The following is a 17,909-nucleotide window of genomic DNA, read 5'->3' as shown; positions in this document are numbered from 1 at the left end:
AGTCCCTGTCCTTTGACAGGAATCTTAATCAGACATAGGAAAAGAATCTTTGGATCCAATCGATTGCTATTAAAGCAGAGTCTTCAGTTCTTTAATAAGCATAGCACGTTGCCAAGCTTTTTACTGTAAACTATTTAAATGATACTAAGTTTAATTCTTGATTTAGACTTTAATTGCATAGGTTTTACTATTACACTTTATATTTTGTATTTTTTAATTGTAAACAGCCTTGAAAGTTTATATGAAAGGTAGAGCATATTGATTTATCAAGGAATAAATAAATGTTGGTGTTCAAATGCTTCATGTTCACTATTGTGTTGGTTCATTGACATCAGTTACAGAGCCCAGGAAAAAGTTAAAAGTTTCTAGGCAAATTGCACAGAATAAGAGAAAGTAGGCTAAAATATTGTGATGGGTAAACATACTAGGATGCAGTATGTTTAAATATACTTAAAACAGCTAAAACTACTTAACTATTAAGTAAATACAAGTTTACTGAATGCTATGCTACTAAGATATTAAAATGCTAACTCAATAGATTAGCATTAAGACGGTTAAGAAGTAAGCCGAAGTAAATATAACAGATAAGGTTACCCATAAAAAATGGTTAAGATTTTATCTAAAATAAGTGAAATAAGGCCCACTGCAAGGAGATATGTATATGAGAATATTTGCATGAAATTTAATGATTTTTTTAAGACAAATAATGTTTTCCAGTTGAGAGATAATTAGTAAGCCAATAGAAAAAATCTCTACCAGAGTAACTTTCCCTGTTTTGTCAGGAAATGGAAACTTTTGTGAGTGGTTTCCCCTTCAAAGCCATATAAGTCTAGCACTTTTCCCAGGATTTTTTTAGTAACTAGTTTTCTTCAGAACTCATTGAGAATATTTTTGCATTGAAGTATTCTGTACTTGTACCAGTATTTCACTTTTAAAAAAACAGCCATGTCAATTGTGAATTTAAAAAAATTATAATTGAAAATTCCAAATCCACTGAGTAAAATCTTTAGTAGGCCAACTGTGGTTTTATATGAGCTGCAAGCTTTTAGATGCTCTAGAATGGTTCCTCCTGCTAAGTATTACAAAACCAGAGAGTTTGAACATTCCCTTGTTCACTTTGTGTTCCACCCACTCCCAGATCCAAGCATCTTGCATAGACATGACCATGGTGAAGACTTTTGTTGTTGTTTATTCGTTTAGTCGCTTCCGACTCTTCGTGACTTCATGGACCAGCCCACGCCAGAGCTTCCTGTCGGTCGTCAACACCCCCAGCTCCCCCAGGGACGAGTCCGTTACCTCTAGAATATCATCCATCCATCTTGCCCTTGGTCGGCCCCTCTTCCTTTTGCCTTCCACTCTCCCTAGCATCAGCATTTTCTCCAGGGTGTCCTGTCTTCTCATTATGTGGCCAAAGTATTTCAGTTTGGCCTTTAATATCATTCCCTCAAGTGAGCAGTCTGGCTTTATTTCCTGGAGGAGTGAAGACTTTAGTGACTATAATATGTACTTTTAAAAATGAATCATGTAGAATTTATCCTTTGCTTTCCAGAACATGTTGAGGGTCATGTGCTGCAAGGTGATCCTGCTCTGTACCTGATTGCATCTAGTTTGCATTCCAGAAGCAGTCACCCATTCCATTTAAGACCCAAACTAGTATAGGTTTGGCTTCAATGTTGGCCAAATATTTTGTTTAACATTCTCATTTTATCTATTCCCTATCTATTTGTGACATATAGCCTGGTGAAGAGTTTTGGAAAATTTGAATCTTCCATTTGCCTGATAAAAGTTTAACCCTGTGGATTTGTGACTTTATACTAAAGGTCTTAATTGATAACATGCTGAATTGTAAGTCTGTGAAACCTGCCTGCATTAAGCTAAGCTCCAGTAGACTTACTTCCAAGTAAAGATGTAGAGGTTTGCACTGCTAGTTTCTTAGTCACTAGCCTGTGTCACACACCACACTTTCCAATTTGAATTTGCTTAGTTTGTGTAAAGCCACATCTGTGGATTATAAACTATAGTTTATGGTGTATCTCAGCCTTCCCCAGTCTGGGCACTCTCTGTCTGAGTGGACTTCTACTCCCAGAATTCCCTAATTAGGATAGCTGCTGCTGAGAACTCTGGTAGCTGAAATTTCCTACATTTCCTACATTCCCTGTGTTAGGGAAAGGCTGGGTTAACATGTTATACAACCCAGTTAGTTGTGGTTTATGCAATAAACCATAGTTAACCATGGCTAAGTGCTGTGTGCAAACCATGTTATGCCAGTAGACAGGTGCTCAAGGGTGTGGGTACATCTATTGTTAACCACACTTTGGTTCATCAATAGATGTCCGTTATTCTCCTGCTGACTCATCATGTCACACATCCCCAAGTCTGTTCCAGTGAATTCTCAAACTATCTTTTGGGATGGGGTACATAGGGCATATTGAGGGCGATTGTCACCTGTGGAACAACACAGTGGAATCTTATTGATTCAACCCTGCATGATAGAATGCACAGCTCCTAATAGCTGCATTAAATGCTTGGTTTTTGCTTAGCAAATGGTAACTTGCTTAACGGCCCATTTCTCATATCCTTTAGGGGCTTAGTGGCACTTCAGACTCTTCGTAAATTAGAAGAGCTCACTGGAAAGCCCATTCATCAACTTTTTGACTACATTTGTGGAGTGAGTACAGGTAAATTTTCCTGAAAATATTGTAATGATGGAAAGAGTCCCTCCTCTGGGGGGAAATGGGCGGTAGCAAAATTTGATAAATAAATAAAGAGTCCATTGTTTTATTTCTTTTGGAAATGATATTGATCTATTGAAAATTAAAGATGCTTTAATTTTCTTTTAAATTTGCATATCACATCAAATTTATTGAAACCAAACAGAACAACAGAGAAGTAGTAGATCAATATGGGAGGAAAGGATATCAAAGCAATCCCCCAGGAAAATATACACAAAATGGGTGGAAGACCTGGAAACAGCAGAACACATCCATCTGGAACTCCACTGTGACTTACTGTTGTAGGTCATCCTTGTACAAAAATGTACAGCTAACTGCTCACACATACAGTTACAGAACAAAGTCCTGCTCCAAAGCGTATGCAAGAAGGCAGAATCAAGTGTTTGTCTGCAAACACTATATTCCTGTCCTGTCCTGTCCTGTTCTGTTCTGTTCTACAAGACATCAAAATAGGATAGCAGGTTGATTTGATACATTTTTTAGTAATAAAGTACTGTAGGGCAGATCTTACAGTACTGACTAGATAGAGCCAGTAATTGATGTTTCAGCATTCACATTTTCTTAAACACTAGGTGGGGCTATACATGAATCTTCAATTGTCTTTCATTGCTTTTCGCAAAGATCCCTTCAGCTAGGTCTGCGAATCTTCAGAACAGAAAAGGATTATATATTAATCCTTTTATGTGGTTAAAAGGAGAAAGGAGAAAAAAACTCATATTGGCAACATTGAAAAACTCTAATGTTATACTCAAAACTGTTATGTAATGTTATCAACCATCATTTCACAAACTCTGGTCTTCCAGATGTGTTGGACTGCAACTCCCAAGTTCAAGAACACTGCTATAAAGAATATTTGGATAACCTTTTGCTGGCTGAGGGATATACTTAATACTTTGGGGCAGGATGAGTACTGCAATGGAAGGAAGGGATTTGGTTGGGCCATGTCAGGCATGTAGGCAGGACCAGGATTTTTCTGAGGTCTTCCTTTTAAAATTACATCAAGCTTCCTTTCAGTATAGGGTAATCTTCATTCATTTCCTGCCTCAGAATCATAGGCATCCATAGTACCATTTTTTTTAGCAGTGGTACATGGAGGAGTCTAAGGGCCACAGAAAAGAGATTCTGGTGGGATATATGTGGTTTGGAACCTTAGGTTCCCAATCCTTGTATAAGATGATGGTCATTTAAATTGTCATTCAGATTTATAAATACTTATTTGCAGGTGCTATATTGGCATTTATGTTGGGATTATTCCATATCCCTCTGGATGAATGTGAAGAACTTTACCAGAAATTAGGATCAGATGTCTTTAAGCAAAATGTCATTGTTGGAACAGTTAAAATGGGATGGAGCCACGCATTTTATGACAGTGAAATATGGGAGAAAATGCTTAAGTAAGTTAATATGAAATTATTTGCCAATCATATTTCCTTCAGTATAGTCCAAAGTATAAAACAGAACTCTTTCTCTGTTATATTATTTAGAGGATTATATTTGGATCTAAAACAGGATAGGTGTTTTTATCTGATGTGGGCCTGCTTGTTGTACTAGTTCATGGCTCCTTAAAGAACCCACACCTTTTGTATCTGAGTTATGGAGGCAACAATAGGGTAGCAACCCATCTGACACTGTATCACATACCTTCCTTGTTGTGGAGATCTTTTTCTTTATTATGGTTTTGTTCTTCTGTCACCATTAAACCCATTTCCAGGTTTAGAATTGTTTAGGTCTGTATTTGTGAAGTAGCATAACTGGGCAGAATGTGAGAACAATTATGATAGGGCAGACACTTTAGTAACATAGAAAAAAAGGGCTGCATTAAAATTGTTTTTGAACAGATTTACTAACTTTACAAAGTATCTGAATTCTATCAATACTAGTCTGCACTGGCACAATAATATTCCTAAACCTGTCTTCTTGACTGGAGTAAGGGATGAGGACATTCCCACGCTAGACTTCAGAGCCTCCATCAGACTCATCCTTCCACCTACACCACCCAAATTCCTGCCCTCCAGTTCCCTTCTCCTGCTAGAATATAATCTGGGAGGATATGCTTTATATAGCTATCCTTTGATTGTTAGTTCCATCACCTAGTCATCATATACTCTTTAATTCAAACACAGATTTTCCTGCATACCTCTAATGTTAATTGTAGAGATTTATATCAAATAGTTATGTTAGTTCAACTCTAGCAAACTATATGATGACATTTTCATTTATTTATTTATTGAAGTGAAGAGAGCTCTGTTTTCTGAATATATGTCCAGCCACTATTGGGAAAAGTAAAGATTGTCACTACTTTAAAAGTTACTATTTTTAAATAACCTTATCTGTCAAGAAAAACTGCTAATATTGAAATACTATAATGGGTTGTTACTTCTTTCTGTAAAAAGAAACAAGAGTAGTAATAGGCAGTGGTGAGAATCATTTAACTGAACTGATTCTAAAACCCAAAGGCATTCAGTATTTAAGTTCTTTTTTAAAAAAAAATCAAGGATGAGGTATTAAAATTAAAGTATGTATCATAAGCTGTAGAAATTGTCCATGAAAATTATATTATTCAGTGATAGGGATATTGTGCTAATTAGACATATATCAAAGCTAATTTTCACTTTTAGCACATGCTTTCATACATTGATTTTAATCCAGCTAGACAGATAGTTGCAAAACCTGCTCCTTACTTGACGAAGAGAACTGTAATTCTTAAGAGCAAGGGCAGACATAGCAAACTCTAAAATTGTAACATTTATCTGGTTTGTGTAGGGAACGAATGGGATCCGATGTTATGTTTGAAACAGCAAGAAATCCTAAGTGTCCTAAGGTAAGTTTATTTTCCTGTCTTGAACTTCTTCCCATTTATTTTTAATCAAGACTTACACAGTATTGACATCTATTCTTCCTCCTCCCTTCCTTAAAAAAAAAAAAAGGATGTACAGTTACAAATAGCCTAACAGTTCGTCTCTGTTAGGACATTCTTGAACTTCTATCAGCTGCTGCCACCAAACTTTTAGAGTAAAGGATTATGATCATGTTGTTTATTCGTTCAGTCACTTCTGACTCTTCGTGACTTCATGGACCAGCCCATGCCAGAGCTTCCTGTCGGTCATCAACACCCCCAGCTCCCCCAGGGACGAGTCCGTCACCTCTAGAATATCATCCATCCATCTTGCCCTTGGTCGGCCCCTCTTCCTTTTGCCTTCCACACTCCCTAGCATCAGCATCTTCTCCAGGGTGTCCTGTCTTCTCATTATGTGGCCAAAGTATTTCAGTTTTGCCTTTAATATCATTCCCTCAAGTGAGCAGTCTGGCTTTATTTCCTGGAGGATGGACTGGTTTGATCTTCTTGCAGTCCAAGGCACTCTCAGAATTTTCCTCCAACACCACAGTTCAAAAGCATCGATCTTCCTTCTTTCAGCCTTCCTTATGGTCCAGCTCTCGCAGCCATATGTTACTACAGGGAACACCATTGCTTTAACTATGCGGACCTTTGTTGTCAGTGTGATGTCTCTGCTCTTAACGATTTTATCGAGATTTGTCATTGCTCTTCTCCCAAGGATTAAGCGTCTTCTGATTTCCTGACTGCAGTCAGCATCTGCAGTAATCTTCGCACCTAGAAATACGAAGTCTTTCACTGCCTCTACATTTTCTCCCTCTATTTGCCAGTTATCAATCAAGCTGGTTGCCATAATCTTGGTTTTTTTGAGGTTTAGCTGCAAGCCAGCTTTTGCACTTTCTTCTTTCACCTTCATCATAAGGCTCCTCAGTTCCTCTTCGCTTTCAGCCATCAAAGTGGTATATCTGCATATCTGAGACTGTTAATGTTTCCTCCAGCGATTTTAACTCCAGCCTTGGATTCCTCAAGCCCAGCATGTTGCATGATGTGTTCTGCATACAAGTTGAATAGGTAGGGTGAGAGTATACAGCCCTGCCGTACTCCTTTCCCAATCTTAAACCAGTCCGTTGTTCCGTGGTCTGTTCTGACTGTTGCTACTTGGTCGTTATACAGATTCTTCAGGAGGCATACAAGATAACTTGGTATCCCCATACCACTAAGAACTTGCCACAATTTGTTGTGGTCCACACAGTCAAAGGCTTTAGAATAGTCAATAAGACAGAAATATATGTTTTTCTGAAACTCCCTGGCTTTTTCCATTATCCATTGGATATTGGCAATTTGGTCCCTAGTTCCTCTGCCTTTTCTAAACCCAGCTTGTACATCTGGCAATTCTCGCTCCATGAATTGCTGAAGTCTACCTTGCAGGATCTTGAGCATTACCTTACTGGCATGTGAAATGAGTGCCACTGTTCGATAGTTTGAACATTATTATGATCATAGTTGTTCAAAATAGCTAGATTACACCTAATGGCCTATTCCTATTTTAATAATTTAGGGGGTACTTCAGGTTTTTAAATGTTTATTTTGATATTTATAGGCTGTTATTCAAAGATGTCTTACAGCACTTTAAAAGACTAAGATTCATTCTATCCTACTGCAGGGCTAAAACCATGATCTACAAGCCATCTAATATTATTACAGCAGCAGCAGTTATATCAACAAAAGGACAATATAATATAAAAACACGCAGCTAAGTGTAAGATGTAAAAGAATCATCTTAAAAATAGTTAAAATGAACGAAGTTAAAAGTACAATTTAAAAGAATAAGAGCTGTTTGGAATGAAAAAGTCCATTCAGAGTCCATTTAAAAATCTGTATTGAAGACAATGTGTGTACATGTACACCTATATATGCACACACATGTACATGTATACACATGAACATACATACAGTACAGTCTTTTAGAGTTTATAAATGTAACACTGTGACAGAAAAGTCTGTAATGCCTTCCAGTTTAGCAATTACTAACACTGGCCTATATATTTAAATGGTTATTTTTTTTAAATTGATGTTTTAGCAGTTATCTCAAACTAATTTATCCAAGAAATAACAAGGTAGGGAAAGCATACAGAGCATGGCGTCTGGAATTCTTTCGAACCCCTACCAGCAGTGGCCATAGATACATCTGGATTTTCTGTATAATGAAGTGAGGGTTGCATTGTGCAATTTCACCCTAGGGACTGACTTATTGATTAGTTGATTGATTTGCTAGACTTCTATGTTGCCAAAGCTCCCAAGACTTATCAGGTTGCTTGAATATATGTTGCTGCTCCTTGCATTTCTCCATTCCTCTCGTTTCTGTATGCTTTTGAGATATGTATACATTGGGAAGCAGAGAGCAGGCTGCATATGGTCCCTTTTGGGTCATATGACCAGGAGATGTGAGCTTACAATGGAACAATCAGCAACATTCCAGTCTACTGTCCAGATGCCTCTTCTGTAGAAATGTAGTCGGAGAGTTTTTCCAGATATTTTTCTCAATAGGCCCCAGCCAGATCCTGCCCACTTTCAAACTTTTTTTTTAACTAGCTTTTCTCACCATAGCAATTTTGGCCATGTTCTGTTATGTTTTTAGAGACTTATAGTCAAGTCACTTTACTTATTTTTTTTCCTAACATTGTTAGGCTGTCAGAATAATATTTCAACCCATGTTGACAATAATTTATAACACTATGAAGTTTAGATTAGGGTGCTTTGCTTCATTAATTTGCTAAAAGTATTGGCTATATCAACACCAGTCAGAACTATGCATTGCTGATGTCTCATGCAAGAAAAAGAAATTAATTGTATTTCAGCTCCACCTATGTATTTTAATTCCCAACATTTTACTCCAAGGTTGTTCAAACTGGCAAGGATATGAAAGAGATCTTTTGGATTCGTTAACTTACTTGAATAGCATTTTGTATTTTGTGGTTAGGCAGGTGGAAAAACAATAGAAGTGTAATAAATACTGCTGGTAAGTGTCTCACTGACAAAGAGAAGTCTGTGCACTAGGAAATACATAAAAATGTTTATTTGCTAACTTACTAGCAGTAACAATTCAACGTAGAATTGGTCAACTTGTGTCCATCGTTGTACAGAGACCTTGAACACTCAGTGCTTATTGTTCTATGCTGGGAAACAATACATTCCTTTCCTATTTATAATCTCTGAATCATAATAAAGATTTCATTCTCTTACATTTTATGTTCAGTTCTATTTTTTTCTTAAGAAAACTGATTTATAGTGATGAATTGATTGATGGATTAACCTTCTTATGAGAAACAGTAACAATTACCATGCTTTAAGATTGTGTGTGGTGTGAGCAGGGAGAGATGGGCGGTGAATAAATTTATAAAATAAAATAAATATAATTCTGTTAGAAATGAGAAAGATTTGTTCTGTTTACTTTTTCAATAATATAATTTCACATTTCATTATATTCAACTGTATCAAAAATGTATTATATTGGGAGTATCAATATATTGATGGCTACAGAAGACAAAGGCTAGTACTTGATGAAATGGAACTTACAGGGACATGATGGAGTGATGGGCAGGGGGCTCATTTTATTTCTACTATGAATTTGAAGCCATATCAAGTAGTGCCTTCAGACATAACACTCTGCCTAGTAAAAAATACTTTTATTAAAAATTAATAAATTCTGGACTCAGTGAAGATATTTTAATCTCCATTCCATTTATTCTATATGTGTGTGTGTGTGTAAATATGAACGATGTAGTCCTGGGTTGATCTAATGTGTTAATTGCTTATTGAGCTGATTATTGTAAGGCAGGGATAGCCATAATTGGATAAACATCTATAATTGGATAAAATTTAGTATTTTGTTTTTATTAGGTGGCTGCCATAAGCACCATTGTTGGCAGAGGAACACCACTGAAAGCCTTTGTATTTAGAAATTACAATCACTTCCCTGGAGTAAAGTCTCACTATCTTGGAGGTTGCCATTATAAATTATGGCAAGCTATCAGAGCATCATCTGCCGCCCCAGGTTATTTCCAAGAATATGCACTGGGTAATGACCTTCATCAGGTTAGTTGTAATATTTTATTTTAAATGCCAAGAGTTCTTTGTAGAATGATGAATAGAGAAAAGCTAATCATTTATGGATGGGATTTAAGTAATGTACAATTGGACATATAAGTTTAAATAATATCTGGTAATAATATCCCATGTGCCAGTTAAATTTCACCCTCCCTCTATATATGCTATTGCATACGTGCTGGATTGTCCATGGCTCCTTGCCAAATGTTCACAAAACATGAAGTATCTGTGATTCGAACACCCTCATTCTGTGGATGGCTTTAACCTGACAATAAAGGTATTAGTCATACTGTGATCTGTGACAATATTCTGCATGTTTCAAGGTATGCTGACAAACTTTAATGGCAAGGACTCTGCTGGGAGAGTTGTACGCTGATACTCATAATTGTTTCCAGTGAATACAAGAGCCCTTTTATATGTGACATTAAAAATTTATTGTCTTTGGTTCTGACTCCTGCCTAATGAACCCATTTATTAAATACACTAATTCTTTGATGTGTGACACTGCTGGGAGTTCTAAGACTGTTTCAGATGCTTTTAATTTGATTCCAGTAATGCTTGTGAGGAAAGAATGTGAAAACCAGTTTTTCAGTGTATTCCCTTTCTCCTACATACAAGTGGAAGAAAAAAAAAGAGCTGTTCTCTTAAACAAAACAAAAAGAGTTTTATATCACCAAATACAACTTCAGGAAAGAGACAATATTCAGCTGGAATAAAATGCTCTTAGTTCATTATAAAATGTCAAAACTGAAGTAAGCTAGCAGTCCAGTATTCAGAACAGTGTATGTACTGCAGATGTCTGATTATGTATCCTAAGCTACACATCCAAATGTATAGAGAGTAATGACATATCCTATACAATGAATAATTGGTAAGGTAGATGCAGCCTTCCAGTTTAAAAAAATATATATAAACACAAATGCTTTTACAATCTACTTTTGCTGACTGACCATCACACCTGGAAGTTATTAGATTGGAAAAAAATTGCTGTATCACATAGGAGTTGGTGCAAATAATATTAGGTTGTTCTTCTTAGCCTGTGTCAGAATAATTATTGCAACCCATGTATTGTCTCAGAATCCCAGACAGTATGGATTAAAATACCACCTACTATGAGGTACGCATAATGATCAAGGTATTTTACATTGCCTGGTGGCTATGTAGGACAAGTAGATAAAAGGGGGAAAGTTATATCTGCTTAAATTGATGTTAAATCAATGTTGCTGGAAGGTGCTGAAGTACACAGAAAAACCTTTGCTGCGCAGATTTAATTTCAAGAGGAAAACTTGAGGAATGATGTTTAACAGGCTACATTAATACTAGTCATTTATTGCATTTTCAGACACTCATTTATCTCCCTTTTTTTTCTTAATTTAAAAATATTGTACCAGAACAATGGGGATAAGGCAACTTAGAATGTAGTAAAAGCTGCAGTTTCACTCTCTTTCTGGAACCTTCCTGTGCGGTTCAGGGCACTGGATTTCTATATTTAAATAATACCATTATTAAAATTGCTTTAACAGCTGTCAGTATTTTTTTTCCTATTAGACCTCTCTGCCATCTGCTTAGAAGACTTTGTGAACTGAAAATCTCCTCTATGCTAAGCTGTTAGATAAGTATTCATAGCAACGATTGATATTTATTTTCAGAGAAAATAAGACTTCAATAAATAAACCTGAAATAGAGCTAAAGTGTTCTTAGCTGTCCTGATCCAGCAAGTCTAAGGAAAAGAACACATGAAGTCCTGGACACATGAAGCACTTAGAGGAGAAGAAATACAGTAACAGTAGTAAAGCCTAGGCTAGAATTCAGAATAGCAGTTAGGTCAGAGGGTTAGGTTTAGAGTGTAGTCAAGGATTGGGCCAAGGTTCAGCAGTTCAAATGATCAAGCTGAATCAGTTGTGGGTAGATAAGATTCATGGTTTCTAGCATTTAGTTTTTTCACTGGAAAGTCTGTTATACGAATAGGCCTATGCCTAAGCTTAGCTGATGTATATTAATCTTCTTCAAAATACTGAGCTACTTAGGAGTAATAGCAATTCCTTAATAAAGCATTTCATTCACAGAGCCTTTTCTGCCACTTAGCACATATACTTTTGATGTCTGATACTGGACCACTGATGCTCCTGTGGTCTTGGAGGTTCTACCAGAGAATTTGAATTGCCGTCAAAGAAAGCAGACTTCTCCAGTCACTGTAGGAGGCAGGAGTATTAAGTATGTTTGCTGCCTTGAGTTGACATACATACATAGATACATACATATTCTTGTCCATGTAGACTAGAGATACTGAACCTTGGCCCAAGCCTTGACAATCCATGGGCTTGTCTTTTATACGAAGGAAGAAAATGTAAAGAAAGGAGTGGGATTCTTTCACTGTTTGTGACATGGAGCTTGGAAAGCTCGATTTCATTTCTTTGTAAGAGTAGGTTCCCAGTCTGAAATAGGTTTAAGCAATCTCTGTATAAGCAACCCACAATTGCAAACATTCCATTTATCAGAGAAACCTGCTTGTCTGGTACATTATAAGGCTGTGAGAAAAAAACACACATACACAAAGTCCTCATAATAGACACATAAATATAAAGGTTCTAAATTGAAAACGGTCACTTGCTGGTATACTTGTAACAAAACTGCATTTATTCTATTAACTCTTGCTAAAATGAACTAGGTCAGCTTTGTGGTAGGAAAAACCATTTTTGTTTCTACCAAAGATCTAACACTCCTCAACCTAAGTTAGAGAACTTAGGCTGGATATGAATTCAGGAACATGACAAGAGCACTGTCTCCAATGGATGTCCTATTCCATGCTGTTGGACTTCAACATTGGAATCAGCATAGACTAGAAAGGTTTTGCTGACTCATTATTGCAAAGGAATTCTGTGCCATGTTGCTGTTCTTGTTGTTATCATTATTTTATTGTGTACTCGAATTGTTCTTCTAAGTCTGTATGGATTAGTGGCCTATAAATGCTAGTAATACATGAATGAATTGTAAACCACATATAATTATTATTAAAGGATGGTGCTTACTATTATTGGTTAGGATTCAATCCATATTTACAGAAAAATGCAAATTATACTAAAATGTTTGTTATATATAAGTGCATTTTCCACTGAATTTCATGAAATGTGCTAAAAATAACACTTGAAAACATTATGCATTCAAGTTTTCATAATCACACCTTACCTTAACTGTTCCTCTACCATATATTTATCAGGCAAAAATCCAAACTCTGGGAAAATAGCTGTATTCAGAACCACTTGATGTGTAATAGAAGAATATTAACACTTTGAATTTAAGAATAGAAAAATTCTCTAAGAGAAAATATCCATTACAAATCTTGCTCCCTTCCAGTATTCTTGTGCTAGTTTAGAGTCTTCCTTTGCACAAATACAATAAAGGTAAAAAACAGAGCAAGTCTGTGAAAATGAACTAGAAATGCAAAGCATGTCTGCACAGGCATTGAGGTGAAATGGTTGCTATGGAGCTGGGAGGCTCCAAGTATTGGAATTCATTTTGCTAAATCACATCTTTCAGTACCATGGTACTTGGTTCACATAACTTCAGTGTGTTCAAAACAAAACAAAACAGTGCTTGGGAAGAAAATGGGAGAAATGCCACGAAAAGTATGACAACTGATATTTTCCATTATTGCTGATAATGCATAATATGTTTTATTTTTTCAGCATTGCTGAAAACAGGTTAGCAAGACATTTGAAGATCCTAATTAATAGCTACCTTGTTAAGTAGAATGTCTGTTCCTTGATACCTGTGGCCACATGTTCTAAGAGTCCCTTGTGCAATCATTTTGAAGTATGGAGTGTGGATACCGTTTTAAAAGATGGTGCACAGAAGCCCAATCTGAGTGGTGGTGGTGGTGGTGGTGGTCTGGGAATGAATCCATTCAGACTGGGTCATAGGGTATTCAAAGGTACTTTCATATAGTACCCAGATGCAAACTACAAAGCTCCCTTCTCCCATACTCTATGATGATAAAAAATACAAAACTCTGTAAGGGAAATAAGATGCAATAGTGTGGCCTAGCAATAATTTTCTTGGCAATGGGAGCATGCCAGATTTCATAGAAGTTGATGCGTGATGGAAATGAGTTGATTGCCTTTAAAACCTGTCTGTCTGTCTGTCTCTATATCTCAGGCTTGCATTAATGTGGTGGAGTACATCATACCAAATTTCAGAAAGAAATATTAAGGGTTTTTTTTAATGTAAAAGGAAGAGGTGGTAGTTAGGGACAATGATGCCCATTCCTTAACATGGTGGAACTGATTTTCAGATGTTTCATTGGAAACATAAAGGATGAACTTGATGGAAATTTTACGTGACATAAATTAGTCACTAGCCTAGGCCACTGAGGTAATACAGCTCAGAAAAGATTCTTGCACAGCTGCACAAGATGCAAGACTGGGCAACAGTGATTGTAGAACATAGGAAGTAAACTAAGCTCTCTCACTGCCTTCACAATTCTTCCACCACCTAAAATGTTGTGACTGAGGTAGCATAATTGCAAGCACCACTCTTGAGAGGAAAGTGGACACTTACTGAATCAACAGTCCCATTCCTCCCACTTATTTATATGCTGGCTGGTTAGCTGGTTATATAGCTGTGGCTGCAAATTAAATAAAGCTGCCATATTTTGAAGTTTGACAGAGATTCAGAAAGACCCAAATGGGTTCAAATCTTCCCACTTCAAGGTACTTACATTTGTTCTGAATTGCCCCTTTCTGTGCAAAGATCTGCAGTATGGCTGCATGTTTCTATTCTAAAGTGCTACTATTTATTCTAGCCATTAAAATGCAGAGGTGCAAAAGAATAAAAATATCTTACTGCTTATCTTAATGAAATAATGAAAAGAAAACAGTTATAACTATTTCAAATGTTAATACAAGTATCCAAAGGAAATGTGGAAATTGTGCGTGTTAACTTATTTCTCCAACTACTTTCCTTTTTTAAAAGAAAGAAAGAAAGAAGGGAGGTCTTTAGAACTTGACAAGGGAAAAACAAATTATGGCACCTTATCACAGCATCATTGACCAGAAATGCATAAAATTATATTCAACGGGGTGATTTCAGTTTAACTTAATGGTATTGAATCTGGGTTTTTTTCTCCAACCCCCCCCTTTTTTTGTGCGGCTTTTGAATAAATTATATTAAGTAGAACTTTTTAAAAATAAAGAACCAAGTTGGCCTGGAGCTTCTCATGAATAATAGGAGTAGAGTTAGAAGTGTCACTCTTTTGCTTCATGATTTATTTCTTTCATACTTTTTAAAATGAGTCCGTAAAAACAAATGGTGTTGACAAATTCTTCTGTCTGAAATTTAAATGTTCTGATCTAAACTAACCAGATATTTTTAATACCAGCAAAGGACCTTGAGATTGAAGCTCTGTGCTGAAAATGTCATATCTGTCACATTCCTTTGCTTTTGGGAGCAGTGATGCTGGAAATGGCTGAAGCATTAAATTTAAATTTAATTTACCGCCAGTGATAATATATGGAAAGATTAAATCTTTTATGTGTTCACAGTGGGTTGATAGCAACAGCATAACATGGGATCTGTGAGAGAATGCAAGACTATAAAGGGAGGCAGGGATAGCTGAAGTCTATTTGGGAGAATAGTGAAGAGAAAAACTGGAGACTGAAATAAGAATAAACAGAGCAGGGAAGATAAAATAAAGGCAAGGAAAGATAATGCAAGAAGAAAAAAGAGGCTAAATGGAATGAAGGGCTTGTCACCTTTAGCCATGCACCACAAGGTTCAGTAAAATGCAAAGCTTGTGCATACACTGCATGTCAATGGATGGTCATCACTCACTTTGAAGAGTCACTCACTCTGCATAATGTATTTTCTGCATGTTCAGCTATTTCAAGATGCCATTTGGTGATTGCTTGATCTGTTCTGTGAAATTTTAAGTTGAGTTTTAATCTTTGAGCAGCCTGTTTTGAACAAATGCTCACTTTACATTACAATTAAACAGTTGCTCAAGGTTATGTTCTGTACTGCAGCTGGGACATAAACAAAATAACAATGTGTTACATGCCAAAGGTGAGCTTTGTGAACTTTGTTTTTGTTCATTAGGGCAGAAGGCCTTATTTACTAATGTGTTTTTTTTTAACAAAATATTCACTGAACAGACTAATGTGAAAGTAGAATAATTGTTTCCTTTTGGAGATAGCAACCTAAGACAGCTTACATTGCAGAGTTAAATGTCAGGTTTGAGAAGATGGCACTAAATATATGTATGTATGTGTGTGTGTAGTTAAACTGAACAATTTAACTATTGAATTCTTAGCACTGTCCAGAAACACACACACACACACACACACACACCAGGTAGGCACATTCTAAAATGACTTAGTCTCTAAGCATGATGCAAAAAGCAGTTGGAACAGAACAAAGAAATCTGGCTCTCCAGATGTTTCTGATTATAGCTTCCAGTAGCCACAATGGCCAATGAGGAATGCTACTGGCCATAGTTCAGCATCTGGAAGGCCAGAGATTTCCCTTTGCTATATTTGAGGAAGGAAGGAAAATGCATAACATTGACTTACAAGTATTTTACAAAATGACCAGGTAGAGTGACAACTAACAGATCTTGGTGAATTCATGGTAGATACATTGCAGTTGTATAGGTTTGTGCAAAATGGAGCAGTCTGTTCTAGAATATTCTAGTTTTTCACACATTTCTAGAAGTATACCTTCTAGGACAGGAACAATTGATGCTTCAGATATAGTGAATGTTGGATGGGATGTCTTCTGCCTTTGTCTTACAATTTCATGAACTGTACTTGTCAAAAGTTACAGACATTGTTGATATTTATTACGTTCAGCTTTAAAAATTAGGGTAGTAGATGAAATTAAGGGACTTATTCATAAAGTAACACAGTGTTTAGTACTGTGTTAGGGATAAATCTTATTTTTGCCAAAATTAAAAGAAAGTGCACTAAAAAGCTACTGTTCTTAACTACTGCTGAAGGCAGAATATACTAATTGGTCCAGAAAAAGTTCAAAAAGCTTTTGTAGATTTTATTGAAAGCTTAATCAAAGGACTTTCTGACTAAGCTAGCGATTTGCATCTCTACTTTATCTACTGCAGCTGTGGTAAAAGGAGTTTCTGTTTTTAATAAAGAATTCACTTCAGTGTAGTTGGAACAATTGATTAAATATAGATGTGATTAGGATATTATTTGAAAGGGATAAATTTAAAAGTAGAAGCAGTCTTTCTTAGTCTTTCTCCCCTTTCCAGCATGGGACTAAAAGAAACTGTTTATTGGAAGCTGATCCAATTTTTCATATCAAAACCACCAAGGAAGAAGTAGGCTAGTGCTGCTTAAGTATCTAGAGCTTATTCTGTTTGCGTGTACCTGGTTTTGCCTTCAGTTGTCAATGGATCTCTAGTACATACTGGCATCGTAATATATCTAAACTCCTGGTAAAACAATCAGTGATTTGGAAAATAATAATAATTTAGAAAAATTCTTATCATGTAATATCTTGTAGTCAGCTACAGACAAGATGCTGGTCTGTTCTGGTTTTCAGTAGAAGCATCCAATCTCATCATGCATACTGCTTTTTTATATCTGTAAGAGAATGCCTGTAAGTGGTAGAGCTCAACACGTGGAAAAAATTGATTGTGTGACATTTGCTTTCTTCTGTTATACTATATCAAGTTTGCTTCACTGCTGACAGAGTATAAAAAAGGAAACTGGTGATGGTATTACAGTACTGCTGCTTATTGGTATCTTGTTAAACTATTGTGATACTATATCTAAGATTTGTGACAACTCTAACATCTTGCATTAGGATTGTTATTGTTATTATCTTATTCACAGGATGGAGGGCTTCTTCTAAATAATCCTACAGCATTAGCAGTGCATGAGTGCAGATGTCTTTGGCCAAATGTCCCTTTGCAGTGTGTAGTGTCCCTGGGAACTGGTCGATATGAAAACAGTGGGAAAACCAATGTCACCCATACAAGTTTAAAAGCTAAATTGACTAATGTCATTAGCAGTGCTACGGATACTGAAGGTTAGTATCAAGTGATCATAGTTGTCTTGTTTTTGTAGTACAATTTTTAACTGTCCTCTCTTCTACTGTAAATTAGAAGGAGAATAGCAGACCCTCTTGTGATTTACTGGTTAAAAATAACATGAAAGGACATTTTGGTTCTGTTTTGTAACCTATATTCAATTTGAGATTATTTTGTTAATCCCTATCTCTCA

At 36.2% G+C, this 17,909-nt stretch overlaps 1 protein-coding gene across 1 annotated transcript in view; it reads left to right on the top strand.

The window, feature by feature from the left end:
• PNPLA8 (patatin like phospholipase domain containing 8) overlaps positions 1–17,909 on the top strand; it is a 29,138-nt gene that overhangs the window by 8,612 nt on the left and 2,617 nt on the right. The window contains exons 5-9 of the mRNA XM_063309427.1: positions 2,584–2,678; positions 3,955–4,126; positions 5,496–5,553; positions 9,466–9,660; positions 17,520–17,715. Of these exons, the coding sequence (XP_063165497.1) occupies positions 2,584–2,678; positions 3,955–4,126; positions 5,496–5,553; positions 9,466–9,660; positions 17,520–17,715 (716 nt within the window). The remainder of the gene's footprint in view (positions 1–2,583; positions 2,679–3,954; positions 4,127–5,495; positions 5,554–9,465; positions 9,661–17,519; positions 17,716–17,909) is intronic.

The sequence above is a fragment of the Candoia aspera genome, chromosome 7, assembly GCF_035149785.1.
Source record: "Candoia aspera isolate rCanAsp1 chromosome 7, rCanAsp1.hap2, whole genome shotgun sequence".
In the NCBI taxonomy this organism is placed as follows: Eukaryota; Metazoa; Chordata; class Lepidosauria; order Squamata; family Boidae; genus Candoia; species Candoia aspera.
Note: the sequence above shows the minus strand (reverse complement) of the source record. Positions and strands in the feature narration are given on the sequence as shown.